Genomic DNA, 18,295 nt, shown 5'->3' with positions numbered 1-18,295 from the left:
AGCCGTATAGAGGCCTTAAAAGGCCGAATATTAGATCCCTCCACTAAAAGAACTTTTGGAGTCTTTAATAAAGAAAAGTAAAATATTCTAATTCTACAACGGGGTTTCAGTAACTTTCCTGATAATTTTTTTATTTTTATTATTTTTTTTTTTCAGCTCAAATAGCTCATTCACAAGTGCCACTAAGCGCCTCTGTTGCGAATCCACAAAATCCTGCACCCCATCAGATGAGCCAGCAGCAGCAAGACGATCCACGGTGCAGTGGGACAGAACTTATTATGTTGTATGATTATAAGGTACCTATTGCTGAATTGTCGTTCTGTTTTGAACCAAACATTGAAAAAGAAATAATATCAAAATGTTTGCGCTTTATTTCGTCATCGCCTATATTTTTCAGATTTTCAATGATTTTATTGATGCTTAAAAATCATATAAAGAGCACTGAAAAAAGAAGAAGAAGAAGAACAGTCCACGATGAATAAAATGATTGAGAATATGTACAATGTAGGCGAAGACGGGCTAAATTATAAAAACATGTTCTTATTACTTACTAGCTGTTGGGGTGGCGCTTCACGCACACCCAAGTCCCCCCGCACGTGTAAGTCGTTTCGCGCCATATTAGTTACGCGCCATTGTAGTTGTGTCCCTGTGTCCCACCTGTAAATATAGATAGATATAGATGTATGTTTTTAACTACGTAAAACTTGCAAATATACAACATTCTTCACTGTTCCATTGTCTGTGCATATAAACAGATTGTCAGGTTTACCGACTCTTGACCATGCAACATATAATTGTCCATGGGAAAAACAATCCGTATCCAGATCTATGCCTCATTATTCTAATGATTGCCCTTGATCTTTGTTGATGGTGATTGCTAATCGAATATTCCCTGTGTCCCCGTCGTAATTTATGTATCCCCTGTGCCCCCCGGCGTCCCCGTTATAGTTGTGTACCTGTGTCCCGGTCGTCATTTATATTCCCTGTGTCCCAGCCTGTAATTTATCTTTGAGTGTCTCGGTCGTCAGTCGACAAACATGACGTCAGTCGACAAACAACTTCATGACGGAATAATGCTCAATCCTCACAATGACGTCAGTCGACAAACATGACGTCAGTCGACACACAAACATGACGTCAATCAATAGACAAGCAAACAACTATATATATATATATATATATATATATATATATATATATATATATATATAGATATACTAGCTGTTGGGGTGATGCTTCGCGCCACCCCAACACCTAGTTGGTGGGGGCGCTTCGTGCCCTCCTCCCCAAGCCCCCCGCGCGCGTAAGTCGTTACGGGCCATTGTAGTTTTGTCCCCGTGTCCCACATGTGAATATATATATATATATATATATATATATATATATATATATATATATATATATATATATATATATATATATATATATATATATATATGTTTTTATATGTTTTTAACTACGTAAAACTTATGAATATACAACATTCTTCGATATCCCATTGTCTGTGCATATAAATAGATTGTCAGGTTTACCGACTCTTGAACATGCAACATAAAAATGTCCATGGGAAAAACAATCCGTATTCAGATCTATACCTGATTATTCTAATGATTGCCCTTGAGCTTTGTTGATGGTGATTGCTAATCGAACATTCCCTGTGTCCCCGTCGTCATTTGTATGTCCCGGTGTCCCGGTCTGTAATTTCGTCAGTCGACAAACATGACGTCAGACGACAAACAAGTTCATGACGACATACAGCTCAATCCTTATAATGACGTCAGTCGACACACAAACATGACGTCAGTCGACACACAAACAAACAACTTATTTATATAAATATATATATATAGATCATTTTAGGGTATTATTCCTTTTATTATTTGTGTTTTAACATTAGAATATTTTTTTTACCCAATCAGTATAAATACAATAATTATGCTCTAAACGAAAAGAAAATACTATAATTATACTGTATCAGTATTTGGTTAGTAATTTGGACATTTTTTTTTTTTTGCAAGTGGTTGGGGTTGGTTCTACTGAGGAATATAGAGATCCATTAATTCCTTTCTGTTTTGTAATTAAAAAAAAACTTACGCTAATTATGGTACAATCAAACACTTTGTGGTAATAAACTGTAAGTAAGGAGCGACCTGGCTCATTAGTAACCGATACTCTAGAAAACGGAATTTTGAACCTAATAAATATATCAGAAGAATTGTATTTTTATACTGATTTCAAACATGTAAGCTTCATTAAGTTTAATTATACCCGTCAAATGTTACGATCCTGATTTAAAAAAAAGGGGGGAAACACTCTCTAAAAGTCATAGAATCTTAATCAAAATCACACCATTAGATTCAGCGTATCAGAGAACCCTTCAGTAGAGGTTCCAAAAGCATATCTGAAAAAATGTGGAATCTTTTATTTTTTTGCCAGAAGAAAGATCACGGAAGTGTGTTTTTTTTTCTTTTTTTTGTCAGGGGTCATCGTATCAACTCAATTGTCCTAGAATATCGTGAGAGGTCTCATTCGAATGAAAATTAAAAGTTTTAGTGCCCTTTTTAAGTGACCGAAAAATTGGAGGGCAACTAGGCCGCCTCCAACGCCCCTTTTCTTAAAATCCTCTAATCGAAATTTTAAGATTGCCATTTCGTTCAGCATAGTTGAAAAGCCGAAGAACTATGCCTTTGGGGATATCATGACCCTCCCACAGCCCCTGGGGATAGATCTTTTTAAGTTACAAGTTTTGTCCATTTTTACGTATAGTATTTGTTATTGAAAAGTATACATAGAGTTTTCGGGGGGGGGGGCGGGATTTTTCTGGTTGTATTTTTCAAAAGAATAATTTTCCACGAGGAGAGAGGTTTCCAGGGGGTGAATTTTACACCAGGGAAATTTGCCAGAATTCCTATACAGAATTCTTCTTATGTATTGCTTTCTCATTACCGACTCAATTTTACGTTTGGGGATGTTAAGGATAATTGTCCGCTGTAAATTTTTCCCTGGACTGAATTGTCTAGAGAATAACTCCTCGGGTAGGAGGGATTTTTCTGTGGAGCAATTGCCAGATTTCCTGGAATTATTTAAAAAATAATTTAAATAAAAAATAATCATTACTTCATCAATAGTGATGATATCTAAATAGCAGTCAATGAGCATGTTGCCCCAAAACACCCGCACTTCATTCTACTGGAATAAGTAAACTTGTCGCGTTTGCGAAATTTTTTGCTAGTTTTTGAAGGTGATTAAATAAAAAAAAACAAGTTTTTTTTTTAATTTAAAGTAAGGACCGACATTTAAACTTAAAACGAACAGAAATTACTTCGTATATGAAAGGGGCTGCTTCCTCATCAACACCCCGCTCTTTACACTATAGTTTGACTCTTTCTCTCAACTCTACTTTTTAAAACAATAAAGAACTTTAGCGTAAAGAGCGGAGCGTTGATGAGGAAGCAGCCCTTTTCATACATGAAGTAATTTCTGTTCGTTTTAAGTTTTAATGTCGCTCCTTACTTTCATTTAAAAAAAAGCTTGTTTTTTTATTTAGTTTCTGAACGTTTTTGAATCAATGCATGTTTTGATTTTGGCTCTCCGCAGAGGAAAAATTAAAACGAAATTTGCATATTTATTTTTTTTGGCTAAATGGCTTTCTCATAGTTTTGACCGAAGGATTTTGAGAAAAAAGGAGCGGGGGAGGAAGCCTAGTTGCCCTCCGATTTTTTGGTTACTTAAAAAGGCAACGAGAATGTTTTTATTTGTAAAAGATATACATAACTTATAAATTAGCTTAAGTACCGAACTTTTGTATTCTTATGTTTTTATTACATATATGATGGGTTCACCCCCTCGTCAGTACCTCGCTCTTTAAACTAAAGCTTAAATTTTGTACCAATTCATTAAGAATGACCCCTTAATCACAAAAGCCGTAGAATAAATAGTTGAAATTGTTAAAAATTCTTTAGCGTAAAGAGCGAGGTATTAGGAGGAGGTGAGCTCCTCCATACTTCCAGTTGAAAAAACTTTTTCACATTTATTTTTTCATTGTCTTTTTGAATAATACTAGAAAATTTTGCGCTCCCCTTCATGAAAAGTTTCTTCCCATGACAAATTCTTCGATGGGAAGTTCCCTCAACATATCCCCTTCTTCTCAACCCCTCCCCCAACCAAAAAATCTCCCTGAAAACGTCTGTACACTTCTCAGTAACCATTACTGTATGTAAGCACTGGTCAAAGTTTGCAACTCGTAGCCCCTCCCAAGGGGACTGTGGGGGAGTAAGTCGTCCCCAAAGACATAGTTATAAGGTTTTTTGACTACGCTGATTAAAATGGCTATCTCAGAATTTTGATACGTTGACTTTGGGAAAATAGTTAGCGTGGGAGGGGGCCTAGGTGCCCTCCATTTTTTTTGGTCACTTTAAAAGGGCACTAGAAATTTTCATTTTCGTTAGAATGAGCCCTTTCGTGAAATTCTAGGACCACTGGATCGATACGATCAACCCTGGAAAAAAAACAACAACAAAGAAACAAATAAACGCGCATCCATGATCTGCCTTCTGGCAAAAAATACAAATTCCATGTTTTTGTAGATAGGAGCTTGAAATTTCTAAATTAGGGTTCTCTGATACGCTGAATCTGATGGTGTGATTTTCGTTAAGATTCTATGACTTTTAGGGGGTGTATCCTCCTATTTTCTAAAATGAGGCAAATTTTCTCAGGCTCGTAACTTTTGATAGGTTAGACTAAACTTGATGAAATCTATATATTCGAAATCAGTATTAAAATGCAATTCTTTTGATGTAGCTATTGGTATCACAATTCCATTTTTTAGAGTTTTGGTCACTATTGAGCCGGGTCGCTCCTTACTACAGTTTGACACTGTTTGATTGTTTACCCTCAAACGAACTGTTTGATAGTTTTGAAATTAATGAGGTTTGTTTTCAAATTTGGCGTGTGTTTTTGCCCAAATTTTATGGTTTAACAGTTTCTTTGCCTGCTTCCAGTGGACATGGTTGTAGATGGATCATCGTTTGGGGCTAACTTTTTCAAGAACATCGAACATTTGTCACGTTAGCCCCCACTTTTTTTGATCAAATTGCTTTTGTTCTATCTCTCAGGTGGTAGAAAACAAAACGAAATAATTCAGCTGACAGGAGAACTAACACCTAACGTAACACATTTGTCTGCGTTTTACTTCCACAAATTTTTTTTTCTGTCAGTTCCAGAAATGAAATAGTTTATTACAAGTTTCGTCTAAATCCCCCTACCACCCGCCCATCCACCCTCCTAAAAAACATCTTAGTGTAAGGATAGACTAGCTTTTTCTCCTTTTTTTGTGATTGGCTAGTAAGAATAAAATTATGGTTTGTGTATTAGTTCTGAAAACTGAGGTCTAGTTAGTAGAGAAAAGCGAATAGTTTCATCTTTTAAGACACGAGCGAGATCTTTTTGGTTTGGTGACCAAATGATAGTTTCACAGACCAATTAATCAATGAACCTTAGCCAGTTTTGTTTGGTTAAACTTAGGATAAATCCGATTTTTTTTTTTTTTTCCTGAAATTTGAATTTGGCCCTTTGGGTCAAGGGATATTATTTGTTTGGAAATGAATATCTTATATTCATCTCAAGTATTCTCTAATACCTTTGTATACTTTTGACTGTTGAATCGATGCAAAAAACAAGTTTCACTGTTTTACAAATCAACCTTAATTCCCCTCTATTTTGGCAGTTTTATCCGGGTTTGGAATTTTATTCAAGGATTTTATTTTTTTTTTTTTACGAAGAAAAATACGTGTGTGTTTTTGGACTCAATGTTCAATGTTGCATTAGCTGATTACTCTAGAACCCAAAACTGTGTTATTTTAGAAAAGATGGATAACGCTTCATGTGTGTGTTGTTGTACATAACGTGATCAATCGTCTTGAAGCCGAAGAGGAAGAAAGTAAAAGCTTGGGAATTTATTTATGGAACGGAATTTCTGAATCTATAATTTAAATTGTGTATAATAGTATGATATGCTTTTATTTTCCTTTTTGGTCCCGGGAAAAATAGATAAATGCAACTAAAATGTTTATTATTTATTATTCGTAGGCTCAAGCCTCCGACGATTTGTCGCTTCGACGAGGAGATTGGGTTTATGCAGACTTGTCAAATCAAACAATGGATGGATGGCTTTGGGCTTACTCCCCTAAGCTTCGGAAGTCAGGATTCATTCCAAAGGCTTATGCTAGGCCTCCTGCAATGACTAGCCTTTAATTTCAGCGATTATTTACTTTTATCTGGAGTTGAACTAGTTTATGAACGTGTTCTATAGAAATTAGCTGATGTTTATTGGATGTTTGTGCCTTTTATGAAGTTCGATTCAAGCCAAGATCAGAGTGTACATTAGTGGATTACTTGTTGATATGATTACGTGTCACAATGCACGAATTCATATTTATTTTCACCTATCCTGCGGTATTGAGACTTTGACAAATATCAAAAACGAAAATAGATACAATTTAATATTGAACTATCCATTTTGGAAAATAATCCACTAATCGTTTTCAGGGTAAAGATCAAGGTAAAATTAGTATTTGAACATGGCGTCCTTTTAGGAGAAATCGGATTTTATTTCGTCAAATGTCGTAAACTACTTACAATTAAGCCTTTGAAACAGTTTGATTTCTGTTAGAGCTTAGATTTCACTTAGAAATTCTACGTCCCTCGTGATCTTAATACTTTGGCCAATAAGGAAGATGATGGTTGTTTTAAGCTTGTGTGCTTTCTTGTTACAAGTTGCGTGCGTACAATTTTGAAAGATCAATACTCATTACCGTGTAGCTAAAAAGCTAAATCGTAGCTTTTGAAGATTGTTTCATAGATTCTAAAACTTCCGAAGATTGTGTTAATTTTGTCAATAATGATATTCCAGTAAATTATTAAAAAGAAAACATAATTTGATTTGTCTATAAAATGCTTCGCACTGAATGTATCGTTTTTGTTTCTATCTGAGAGCTCTCTTTCCAGAAAGTAAATATCTCTTTTATAATTGTAACGTTAATAATTTTTCAATTATCACTTTTAAGGTATGCTACTAATTCCATTATATAAATTTTTCTTTCGGATTGCTTTTTAATCTACTGTAGATTTTTTCTCTTCTTTATTTTCCCTCTACTAAGTCTAACAACGATTCTGCTGTACTTCTGGAACAAAATAATTTCCTGTCATGGAGCTTGTTCCCAGTTTGTTTTTTTGTTTTTTTTATCTTAATGCACATGTCCCTCAGTTTAAATTGATTTTATTTTGGAGAAATTTTTAATCCTAGAAGTGAAAAACTGGGCTAGCTTACCTCCTTTTCAAGGAATTACAATTTTGGGAACGTTCGGCTGTGACGAAAGGATCAAGGCGTAAGTTTAGTGTTAAGGTTGTGATTTTTGACAAACAATCAAAATGCTTTAAACATTTAAAAAATGTGCTATTTTGTGTTCTATGCCTTGGACTTGTCAACCTGTACACGTCGAATGTTTCTTTTTTACTTTCTTTTTCGATAAAGGCGATTAGATATTCTCGCTGTTTTTCAATGAATGGGATTAACTTCCCATTAATATTCCACTATTCATATTTTCTACTATTCATATATACAATAATATATCTCAGGACAAGGGATTTGAAAATACGAAGCAGGCGAATCGTCTTTATTTTCCCATTAGGAACTAGATATTGTCAGGTTTCCCATATGCCAGGCTTTCACCTATTCTAGCAAAATAGTACAAGTTATCCTCAGGGACCATCTTGGGGAATGCCATAGTTTATGACCCAGCTGAGCTTCAAGATTTATGAAATGTGGGATAAAAGTGGGAGAGGTTTTATCGCACTGCAAGTACAGAATGTAATTAATACCTGACAAGGAATCAATCTTAGAAAATAGAGTTATTAAAGAAAAGGATTGAGAGAACCAGCATATAATTATAGCAATAAACAAAGACATAAAGATGAAGCAACAAAATGTGCTTTTCTTTTCTTTTCTCTTCTACATAATTATTTTTTTCTTCTACATAATTATCATTATTGATATTCTATAAAATTAGTGTGAACATATCTGCCACTTGAACGAATCTTAATTTTTTGTGTGTTATCTTTTTCTTATTTGTGTTGGATGTTGAAGAAGTATTTTGCTCATATTTATGCTTCAAATATGAATTTTGTTTTATTCATTGATGATTGGTCATATCGTCAGCGTTGCCATTTTTAAGTGCCTTGTTTCTAATTTGCTTGATTTTTTTTTTTTTAGTTTTACATTTTGTTTTGTACAATTTGAGGTTGTGGATCAATTAATTTCGTCCACTTTTATGATGTATTGTTTGTGTTTAACTTTCGGTCAAACAATTTTGCGGTTTTTAATAAAAAAATTATCTTAATCTCCTTATTGTACGTATGTTTCGTTAGCCCATGCTAGATGTACTATCAAAAAGAGGACTTCCTATTTCATCTTTTCTTATTCTTTTTAGCTCCTTTTTTATCTATGTTCAAATTTCGATCCGTGCTTCTAAATAGGTTTAAATTGTCAAATAACTCTATTATATTCGTTGTTCCATCCATGAGCTGTGGTCAGCTGCTTGAAGATGGTAAGGAATGATCTTTCTTAGTTTGGCAATACGGGACCGTGAAATCGAACCTTGCTGTAGCAACACACTACAGGGCCGACGCAGGGACCTTATTAGTCAAGAATTGTCGTTAATTCGATTACTACTACTAGGGATGATTTTTTTATCAGGAAAAAAGGATTAATAGCTACAGAGAATAATAATTGCCTGGATAAGGGGATTTTTCATGTTCCCAACAATCAAAGCAGGTGCTCTCACTCCAAATCAAACAGTTCGTAGCAACGAACTGTTTGTAAGGATTGACTCGGGCCAATAGTAACCGAAACTCTAAAAAGTAGAATTTTGATAACAATATATACATAAAAGAATTTTCTGTTTATGCTGATTCCAAATATGTAAAATTCATCAAGTGTAATGTCCGTCAAAAGCCACGAACCTAAGAAAATTTACCGTATTGTTGAAAAAGTCTCCCCCCCCCTCAAAAAAAGGTCAAGGCGTCTTAATGAAAATCGCACTTGTTCAAAGTTATTCGATCAAAATTTTGAGATAGCCACTTTGTTCGGCATAGTTGAAAGGTCCAATAACCATGCCTTTGGGGATGACACAACCCCTTAAGGCTTCAGGGGAAATTGTTGTAAGTTTTAAATTTGCGCGTTGATTTATCTAGTATTTCTTACTGGGGAGTAGGGAGTATACAGACATATTTTTTTTTTTTTGGGGGGGGGGTTAACAGGCTGAAATTTTCATGAGGAGGAGAGAGGCGGATTTCCCGATATTATTTAAAAAACGATCGAGAATTAAATTTAAAAAAAAAACATGTTTTTTCAATTGAAAGTAAGAAGCAACACTAAAACTTGGAACGAACAGGAATTATTCCGTATATGAGGGAGGCTACCCCTCAGAAATACCTCGCTCTTTAAGTTGGACTTTTTTGTCTCAATTCTTTAAAAATGACTTTTGAAGCACATGGTTTGTTTATTTAGAATACGAAGCTTTTTTAAAGTACTAAAAAACTTTAGCATGAAGAGCGAGTGGTTTAGGGGGGAGCTCCCCTCATATCCAGAATAGTTTCTGTTAGTTTTAAGTTTGAACGTTTTTCCTTACTTTCAGATGAAAAAATTCCTTACCACCAAAACTGGCTTGCAAGAGAGACATTACTAGGCGTAAGAAGATCGCTTTTCTTACTTGGTTCAAGCCAGTATAAGTCCCAATTACAATAAAAACCCTGATTAGATAAACATCGGAAAAGCAATTAATGGGTAAAACAACACAATAGTATTTATTGTACTCAAGGTTTAACAAACATGAAGAAAAATAAATTGAGCAAATTACACAATCAAGACAATCATGATTCGTAAAGATATAAATCAATTTATTGTATATCCATTCGTGGGATTAAACTTGCAAGTTTAATCGATTGCACAACAATTTTTTCTTTTGCCACGATTCTTTTGAACTTTGATTTAATTTTAGCAGTTTATTAATGAGCGAGGAACTTAAGAAAAAATTAAAGAACAGGAACTTGTATCGCCAAATAACCATAGGAATTTTTTTTGAATGAATAACTTAGACAATTTAATTTAACCGTTCTGTGTTGCGCTGCAATAGCAACAAGAAATTTAAATAAAAGCAGAACTCTGATAGAACGATAGAACTCTGAAAATATAGTAGGTTAAATTACGATAGTTATAACCACAGACATCAAGTTGTGCAGATTGAAAATACTGGAAAGCAAATTAAATAAACAAACAAAATTTGTTTACTGAATCAACTTTGGTTTTCTAATCCGGCTTTCTTTTAGTAAATCTCAGGACAATAACTACAAAATATTTTCAAGGGCTCCATTTCCAAAGAATACATCTTTTATCTCAGGTACATACACAAGAGAGGTTTGGGGACAAAAATCTCGTTGTTTTTCAAATTATTTCCCTATTTTCGAGTCATGTTGAAATAATTTACATATTTTGCTACCATAAATACAAAAGCAAGCCCCTACCCCGAAATAAATTCCTATGTATGTGTTAAATTGATCTTTGTCAACTCCTATTTTATAGTTTCAACCTAGACCCTGACAGGGATCAGGGTGGTACAATAAAAAAAAATGTCTTCATGCAGGTAAAATTTTTACTTGTTTCTGTTTCAAATCTGAGCTCAAAAATTTGCTCTAAAATCGATATAAGGTTGTCGTCTATGCCTTAGTAAAAATGTACTATGGGCGTTCTTTTCTAGATGCGTACGTAAAGGAGAATCTTTCAAGGAGGCATCAAGAGAATGTAACTTTCGAATAGACATACCAACCGGAATTGACACAGTGACGTCGCATTCGTTTGGCGAATATTAGAGTCTTCTATCACCCTTTAGCTGCCTATATCAGAGCGTTAACAGAAATTGCATTTTATATAAGTAATAATTGTAAGGTGCAACATTGAAAAAGCCGTGCTGCGCAAAGCAAATTTTAAGCTATTGCATACTCACGCTCCGTCACTTACAGAAGTGTGATAATTCCGAGGAAGAATTGAGACTTGTAAAGCCAAGTCGATATCGTTCACTATTGGTCTGAAAGAATATCAGGAATCTTCTGAACACTGATAAACAGAGTTACCATCCCGTGGGATTTACAATTCATTTCATGATTTACTCTTATCCCTAATAGTTTTTCCAATAGTTAAATTTGGCGATTGTTTTCAAGCCTAGTTGCACTTTTTCATGAATTTTAGTCTTCATATATACTGATCATGTTCTAGAGACAAAAAGAAACATATAAAATCATTCCAAAGGTAAAAATTCAATTTTTTACTAAAGGTTTCAGACGTCTAGATATTTTGAGTGTAAAAGAACAATGAAGGCGAAACTATAACACGATTACATTTTTTACGATACTATTATTACGGCAGTACGATGATGCTATTTCTTCTAGTTATACATAATTCTTCGACTGATTTCTTAAAGGATCGATATCTTGGGTTAATGACAACTTGCCCATACAATGCCTTCACCTAATGCTTGAGCTAGAACTGAAATTCATTACTTTCCTTAATAATGATGGGTTTTAGCTATGCTCTTGGGCTAACAAGTATTACCAGTTGCCTCAAAAAATACCATTGGACTCCAATGATGATTGTGGGATTTTGAAACTAGTTTTGCAAATAAGACCAAAGTGAATTTTTTCTATAGCAGTTCCATAGAATCTACACATAAGCAAAATGTGCTCTCCTGGAGAGAACAGATTGGGAATTTCGAAAATTGTCTCCAACTTTGAAATGCTTAGCTAAAAAATTGCCGAAAATAGTCTCGACTTACATTATTAAAGAACACTCATCCGAAAACACTGAGGGTCATTCCTATCTATTCAGAAGATAGTTGAAAGATAATTGTCAGTCTTTTCTTTGAATCCCTTGAAAAAAACTGTTATGTTAATGCCTTAATTTAACTTTTAATTCCCAAAGTTGCTATAAATTTAAGTTTTCAAAAAAGAAAAAAAAATGCAAGAGTTATATCGCATAATTCAGAGTCCAAATTGTGAAAGAACCGAAACTTAAACAAATGGTAGCAACAAATCCAAATCCAAAACGTCAATCAAAGCAATCAATTTATCATAACTATCACTGTTCGATAATCACAAAATACATTTCCTTTTAACTTCAAAACCTCTACAAGCTTACATAAAATAACAGCATTGAACATAGAATGGCTAGTCTTCGTAGTACATGTACAAGTTCACAAAACGGGAATAACTGAGACGAGACTCGAGTTCGAACCATATCCGCCTCGAGGGGATTCACTTTGAGTGGTGCAAATCCTTTGCTGGTCAAGTGAGCCACAAGAATACCGATTTTTCTTTGATCCACTAGGACGCGTCCTTCTACTGACATTTGGTACAATAACATCATCAGAGTCAACGATTCCTGGACAGCTGTGAACTCTATGAAGTGGAAATTCATTTTCGTCTGTTGGAACTGTAAAAATACATAAATTCTAAGTTCTTTTCTTTTTTTGTGAGAGGGCAACATGTCACAGATAAATAGCCGGAAATAACTGTCAGGTTGCTGCGTTTTTTTTTTTTTTTTTTTTTTTTTTTCTCTTGCGAATAGACATTGATAATCAAACATCATCATCCATTAGCCCATTATATTCATTCGTTGGTTATTGATTGGTCTGATTTCAATGAGGTTTGTAACATAGAAGCAATTACTAAGAAGTCAAAGTTACTTCCCAACCAAAAGTGCTACTTATCTTCACTAAAAAAAAAAAAACAAAAAAAAAACACGTAGAGTCAACACACAAATACAACGCAGGCTATAGCGCTTGGAAAAAATGGGAGGGGGGTTAAAACGGTATTAACGATTTCGATAGTATTTACAAGCCGACATTATTCTTTTGGTAAGAAATTACAGTATAAATCGACAAAATATCGGTAAAATTATCGTTAAGTCAACAAAATTGCGGCACTTTGTAATACAATTTAACATACTGATTTTTTTTTGTGGGGGGGGGGGGAATAAAGGGAGTCCCTAGCAAAAGAAGACATCAGTATTCGGAATAAGATTAATGCAACAGCAGTAGAGAGGAATCATCGAGCTGAAGGTAATAAGTTCTGAGGATCATGCCTAACTTTCTGGCACATAAGGGCTTCGATATGACCGGAATGCATACCCGACTCTTGATCTTCACCTTTAAAGAGGAACTCTAGAGATCATCAAAGGATCCTCGATTGGGTGAAAAATAACTCATTTATCTATGATGCATTAAAAGTGACCATTGAGACTACATACAAAATTTATCTCCAAAATCCGTTTGTACAGAAAGGGAAGCTTGAACAGTAATTTTATCAGCTAAATCGTGTAAAGGATTTTTTCCATATACAACCAATGGAGTGCATCATAAAATACTACCTTGAAGAACCCCAAACTTTAATGGATATTTTTGAAAAACAAACCAACTACCAAAAAAAAAAATGCAAAGTTTTTGAATGTCCAAGAGTCTCTAGCAGACAATGTCCGTGCGCGTGGACTTTATTTATAAGCATCCCACCTCTATCAGAAGCTATCCCTGTGTCAAAAATTTTTCATTTTCACACTTTATTTCAAAGTGGTTTCAAGATAAAGCTAATAAGAAAAGGCCGCGTTGTCGTTATTTTAGACTAAAAGTATTCTCCATAATTTTTGACTATGTTACTAAGTTACGATTTTTGAATAGAAAACAAAAAGTTTAACTGTTGAAACTATCACTATGAGCGTTGTTTCTTTACAAAAATAAAAAAGTAAAAAATAAACTCACCGCTTTCCATTCCTACGAGAGCCTTAATGAAAGAAACAAAAATTAACATTTAATGACTATTAATTTTTTAGAGAGAAATTATATAGATACCACTCCACGAAACACTTCACTTTTAAAAATCTAGTAAAGTGACTAAACTAAATAAACAGCAACAAAAATAACAGGCATACACGCTAACTTTTAAAGAAAGGAGGGGTTAATAATGCTCCCAATGTGGTTGTATGGATTGGTGGAGCAGCCAACCTATCATATAATCTTGAGGAATGTTGAATATTTATTTGGCGAAGGAGGGAGGGGGATAAAGTCTCAAATTTTTTCACACGCGAGATGTGGGTACAATAATAGTGAAATACATTCCTTTTAGAAAACTAAGTAAACACTTGATGATTGGTTTTTTTCTTTATTCCTTCATACATCGTCATTTTCCTCTCGATTTCCTTTTTAAGGCCCTTGAGTTTGTGTGTAGAGTACGATAACAAGTTAAACAAGAGTCAACTTTGCTGATAACAAGATCGTAACGATATTAGAAAAAAAACCCTCCTTGTGTAGATGCATTTGGATGTTAAGTTTATGGCACGTGCAGGAGCAGTTCATTCAACCAAATTAAAAGGGCAACGAAACATTTGAAAGAATTTCGCAGTTTCTTGAAGATTCGAATTTGAACCACCGATCCTTAAGTTGCTAAACATGTTATAGGTATTTATGCAAGCATACGGTATTTTGTCGACAAAATTTTTCATCTAGAAAGCGTAATTTCCTCATTTCATACTAAATTATAACAACTTGTTTTTGAATCATGTGCAATGGCTAGAAAACCTCATAGTTTGATCTCACATCACATCCCATAGCAACCTAAATGACATCATTATAGCAACATCTAAATGACATCATTACCTAATTTTAATACGAGTCAGAAACTAAAAGATGCTCCCATAAAACTAAAGGACAGATACTGACAATTTCTTGTAATGCTCGAGTGATAGCCGTTTTTTCAAACCAGGTAAATAAATACCTTTGATTGACTAATTCTTATGTCTAATTACAAGAAGCAGAGCCTGTCGGACGGCAGGCACAAAAAAAGAAAAACTGCAGCGTTTGCTCTTTGTCAGACCAGAGAGAAAATATTTGTCCTCTTCCCTCAGGCAAAAAATAGTCCCTTTACCCCCTTCCCTACAAAAAAAAAATCCTGCAACTTTCTACTCGACCTCTCAGTAGTAAGACAGAACAGGCTAGACCCAACAAAAACTGCAAATTAAGTTCAACACCAATTTAACAAAAGGTACTGACTCACTACATAATGAGAAATCCTCACTCAACTTCAAGTATTCATTGTATACGGTCATATACTTGTTGTTAGGGCTGGAAGTTAGTGGGTGGCTGAGAGTAACCGACAAAACCAAATATACCTGATAATGTTTAGTCAACATACCTGTTCCGTGCTTCCTATGGTCTCCAGTGTTTTGACCACCAGTTTCACTATTTGATAGATCTTTTGAACATGTTCCTAGAGTGGGATTTTCAACTCGATGTCTTCCTCTGCCGCTACGACGTCTTCTGGGTGGAGCAACTACGGTCTCTTCTGGCCTACCATTTAAGTAATAATAAAAATTACGTCTGAATGAAATAGATATTCAAAAACAAGAACTCTGAGAAGAGAATTCTCCAGTATTTTGAATGCATTTCTGATATTACCTTAGATACAGCTAGCAAAAAGGAAAACCAGAAAAGCAAATGACATAAAATTGGAACCTAACTGAATTCTATTTATCTAATTGAAGATTACAACATTGATATCAACCAATTCTGCGACATACTTTTTAGGTTCCCCTTAAGAAGTTAAAGCCAGTGTATAATATTCCAGATATTGCACTAAATTATGCACATATATAACCAAGAAATTATTTAGGTCTCTTTGAAGACAACTTTTGAAGATGAATTTTATTTATTAGTTGATGGGAGACTTCACGAGCACTGAGGCTTCCACTACGCAACAGGGCAACAAAAATCCACAAGAAAAAAATTATTAGTTCAAAACGAGCCGCATTCTGGGGCTTCTTACAGCGTATAGTGACGATATTTCTGAACAAATAAATTAAAAAATATCGAACAAAATATAGATTACAACTTCGGCCGAGAAAGAAATTCAACTTGTCGTTCATGATGCGTCTTTTGAAACGTAATTTCAGTTTAATGCATGACTGATATGCGGGGTCACGCAAGCACAAGCTATTTATAGCAAAAGATATGGAAGGAGCTGAACTCCAATGTATAATTTCAAAGACATTAATGTTGAAATGTTACTGATTTTGTTTGCACCCAGAGATTTATGTCTGGACCGCTTCGATCATAAAAATAGCAATTAGTCGATGTCTGCAGTCTTAAGAACCTATGAAGCTTTTTTAAACTGCAGAAACACGTGTATAGCTACATAGTTTACATGGTATTTCAAAGTGGTAATCCTAGTTCATTTAACCGAAATTTTTTTTACCAACTACTGAAACACGTTTATAATAGCTGCACCAATTCACAGAAATTAAGGGGGAAGTGTATTTTTAAATCTTAGGGAATGATTTTGGCCTTTTTTGCTATTTTTCCAATTAAAGTACCTCAAAAGGACATTTTTCAATAAAAAATACCGTAAAAGTTTTTTTTTCTAAATTTAGGGAAAGCAAAAAATTTTGGGGGCAGCCCTCCTCCCCCTCCTCAATGCCACTGGTTCATAGGCTCATAATGTATACTGAAAATAAAAACTGACAAGAATAAAAGTACAAAAAATGGACAAATTTGTGTGCAAATGTTCTTAAGCTGCAGAAAATTCTTTTAGACTGACAGTTTTTATTACTTTAATCAGATGAAATTCGCCTAACACACTATTTTAATAACAAATAGGCCGAATCATGCTTTAATGTATGTTATTAGGTAGACAGTTTACAAGATTAGTTCATTAGCAAACAAGGACGAAATACTATAGTTAAAATTAGATGTAGCAACAAGTCAATAAAGAAGGCAACAAGTTAAATCCAAGAATAATAACAAGAATATCTTCGAACGGGCACGGTCGCTATTTCACTCTTAAATTTTTGCTGTGCAGGAATCACAAGTAATATATTTCTCTTTATTGCTGTTTTCTCTTGTTCTAAAACATAATAAATGTTAATGCAAACTTAGGCATCCTTTAGAAACAGTAATTCAAGCCCAATCAGTCTATGAAACATGAAAGAGGAGTGGTAATTTGGCAGCTTAAATATGTCCTTGTATACACCAAGACATCCCCCTAGAATAGTTTACAGGAAAAGGACACAGGGGGGGGGGGAGAAAGATTGGGTGCCCATGATTAGGCTAGGGTGAAACTATAACAAAGAGCTAAAATCTTAGGTAGTCTTTTGGCAGGTAGCCGAAACAGACAGTTAAGAGATTGTGAGGGAGGTGGAGTATTTATAGGTTGTTTTTTCAGTCACTTTGACAGCTTAATATTTGGTCAAACATCTAGTAGTAATAGCAAAAACGATAGATTTCTTGTTTATTACATCATTCTTATTACATAGCCATGCAAAAAAGAAATCGCTAACAAGAATGACCTACCAACATTAAGAAGAAATTCTATTCAATATGAAGTTTCCAGTTTCCAAACTGCTCGGACAGAGCCCTTAACAAAAAAAGATGGATCATTTAAGTGTTGATGACACGAATTAAATTGGAGATACTAAGCAAGAGGGTTTTTTTAAAAAGATTTTCTGCACAGAATTAGATCACCAGTAATTCATGAAACTCATTAGCCTTTACCGCAATTTACAGTTGATCACCCTAAAATGAATTTAAATTTCATGCTCTACTTAGTATCCCCCCACCCCTGACAAAAAGATAGCAATAGTAAACATGTACGGTCCGCATATTCTTTTTATTTGTTCAATTTGTTTATAAAGGAGATCAACAAAAGACTCCTACTTAGGGTAAAACGAGGCTCCATTTGAGTTAAAGAAGAATATCCAAAAAGTTCCATCTACATTACTTACATAATTTCAAACAAGAGCTAAGAGCTCATATGGCACTTGTGACAAGGCAAGAAGAGCTAAGAGCCAAGAGATCATATGGCATGAGCTCTAACAAAATTATATGAATCAATAGATTGATTTAAAAAGGAAAATAAGAGACTTAATGCCGGTCAAGATTTAAAATAAGAGCTCTAAGTCACAAAGTCCTTCTAAATATCAAAATTCATTAAGATCCGATCACCCACTCGTAAGTTATAAATACCTAATTTTTCCTCTCCCTTTTGCCCCCCAGATGGTCGAATCTGGGAAAACGACTTTATCAAGTCAAATTGTGCAGCTCCCTGACACGCCTACCAATTTTCATCGCCCTAGCACGTCCAGAAGCACCGAACTCGCCAAATCACTGGACCCCTCCCCCCAACTCCCCCAAAGAGAGCGAATCCA

At 34.6% G+C, this 18,295-nt stretch overlaps 2 protein-coding genes across 9 annotated transcripts in view; one reads left to right on the top strand and one right to left on the bottom strand.

The window, feature by feature from the left end:
• Positions 1 to 8,396, top strand: part of LOC136042187 (SH3 domain-containing protein Dlish-like) — a 40,993-nt gene extending 32,597 nt beyond the window's left edge. For all 3 annotated transcript variants that reach the window (XM_065727122.1, XM_065727136.1, XM_065727129.1), the window contains exons 7-8: positions 157 to 296; positions 6,088 to 8,396. In XM_065727122.1, the coding sequence (XP_065583194.1) occupies positions 157 to 296; positions 6,088 to 6,252 (305 nt within the window). In that variant the 3' untranslated portion in view covers positions 6,253 to 8,396. The remainder of the gene's footprint in view (positions 1 to 156; positions 297 to 6,087) is intronic.
• A 1,438-nt stretch (positions 8,397 to 9,834) lies between these two features.
• The window catches only part of LOC136042154 (dual specificity protein phosphatase 16-like), a 105,543-nt gene continuing 97,082 nt past the window's right edge, over positions 9,835 to 18,295 (bottom strand). For 4 of the 6 annotated variants that reach the window (XM_065727075.1, XM_065727091.1, XM_065727096.1 and 1 more), the window contains exons 10-11: positions 15,289 to 15,443; positions 9,835 to 12,538 (exon numbers count right to left, since the gene is read on the bottom strand). In XM_065727075.1, coding sequence (XP_065583147.1) covers positions 12,300 to 12,538; positions 15,289 to 15,443 — 394 coding nt within the window. In that variant the 3' untranslated portion in view covers positions 9,835 to 12,299. Of the gene's footprint in view, positions 12,539 to 12,619; positions 13,882 to 15,288; positions 15,444 to 17,441; positions 17,506 to 18,295 lie in introns of those variants that run through there. The other 2 variants (XM_065727105.1, XM_065727113.1) reach the window with 2 other exon arrangements.

This window comes from Artemia franciscana, chromosome 2 (assembly GCF_032884065.1).
Source record: "Artemia franciscana chromosome 2, ASM3288406v1, whole genome shotgun sequence".
Classification (NCBI taxonomy): Eukaryota; Metazoa; Arthropoda; class Branchiopoda; order Anostraca; family Artemiidae; genus Artemia; species Artemia franciscana.
This window is presented reverse-complemented; position numbering and strand designations above follow the sequence as displayed.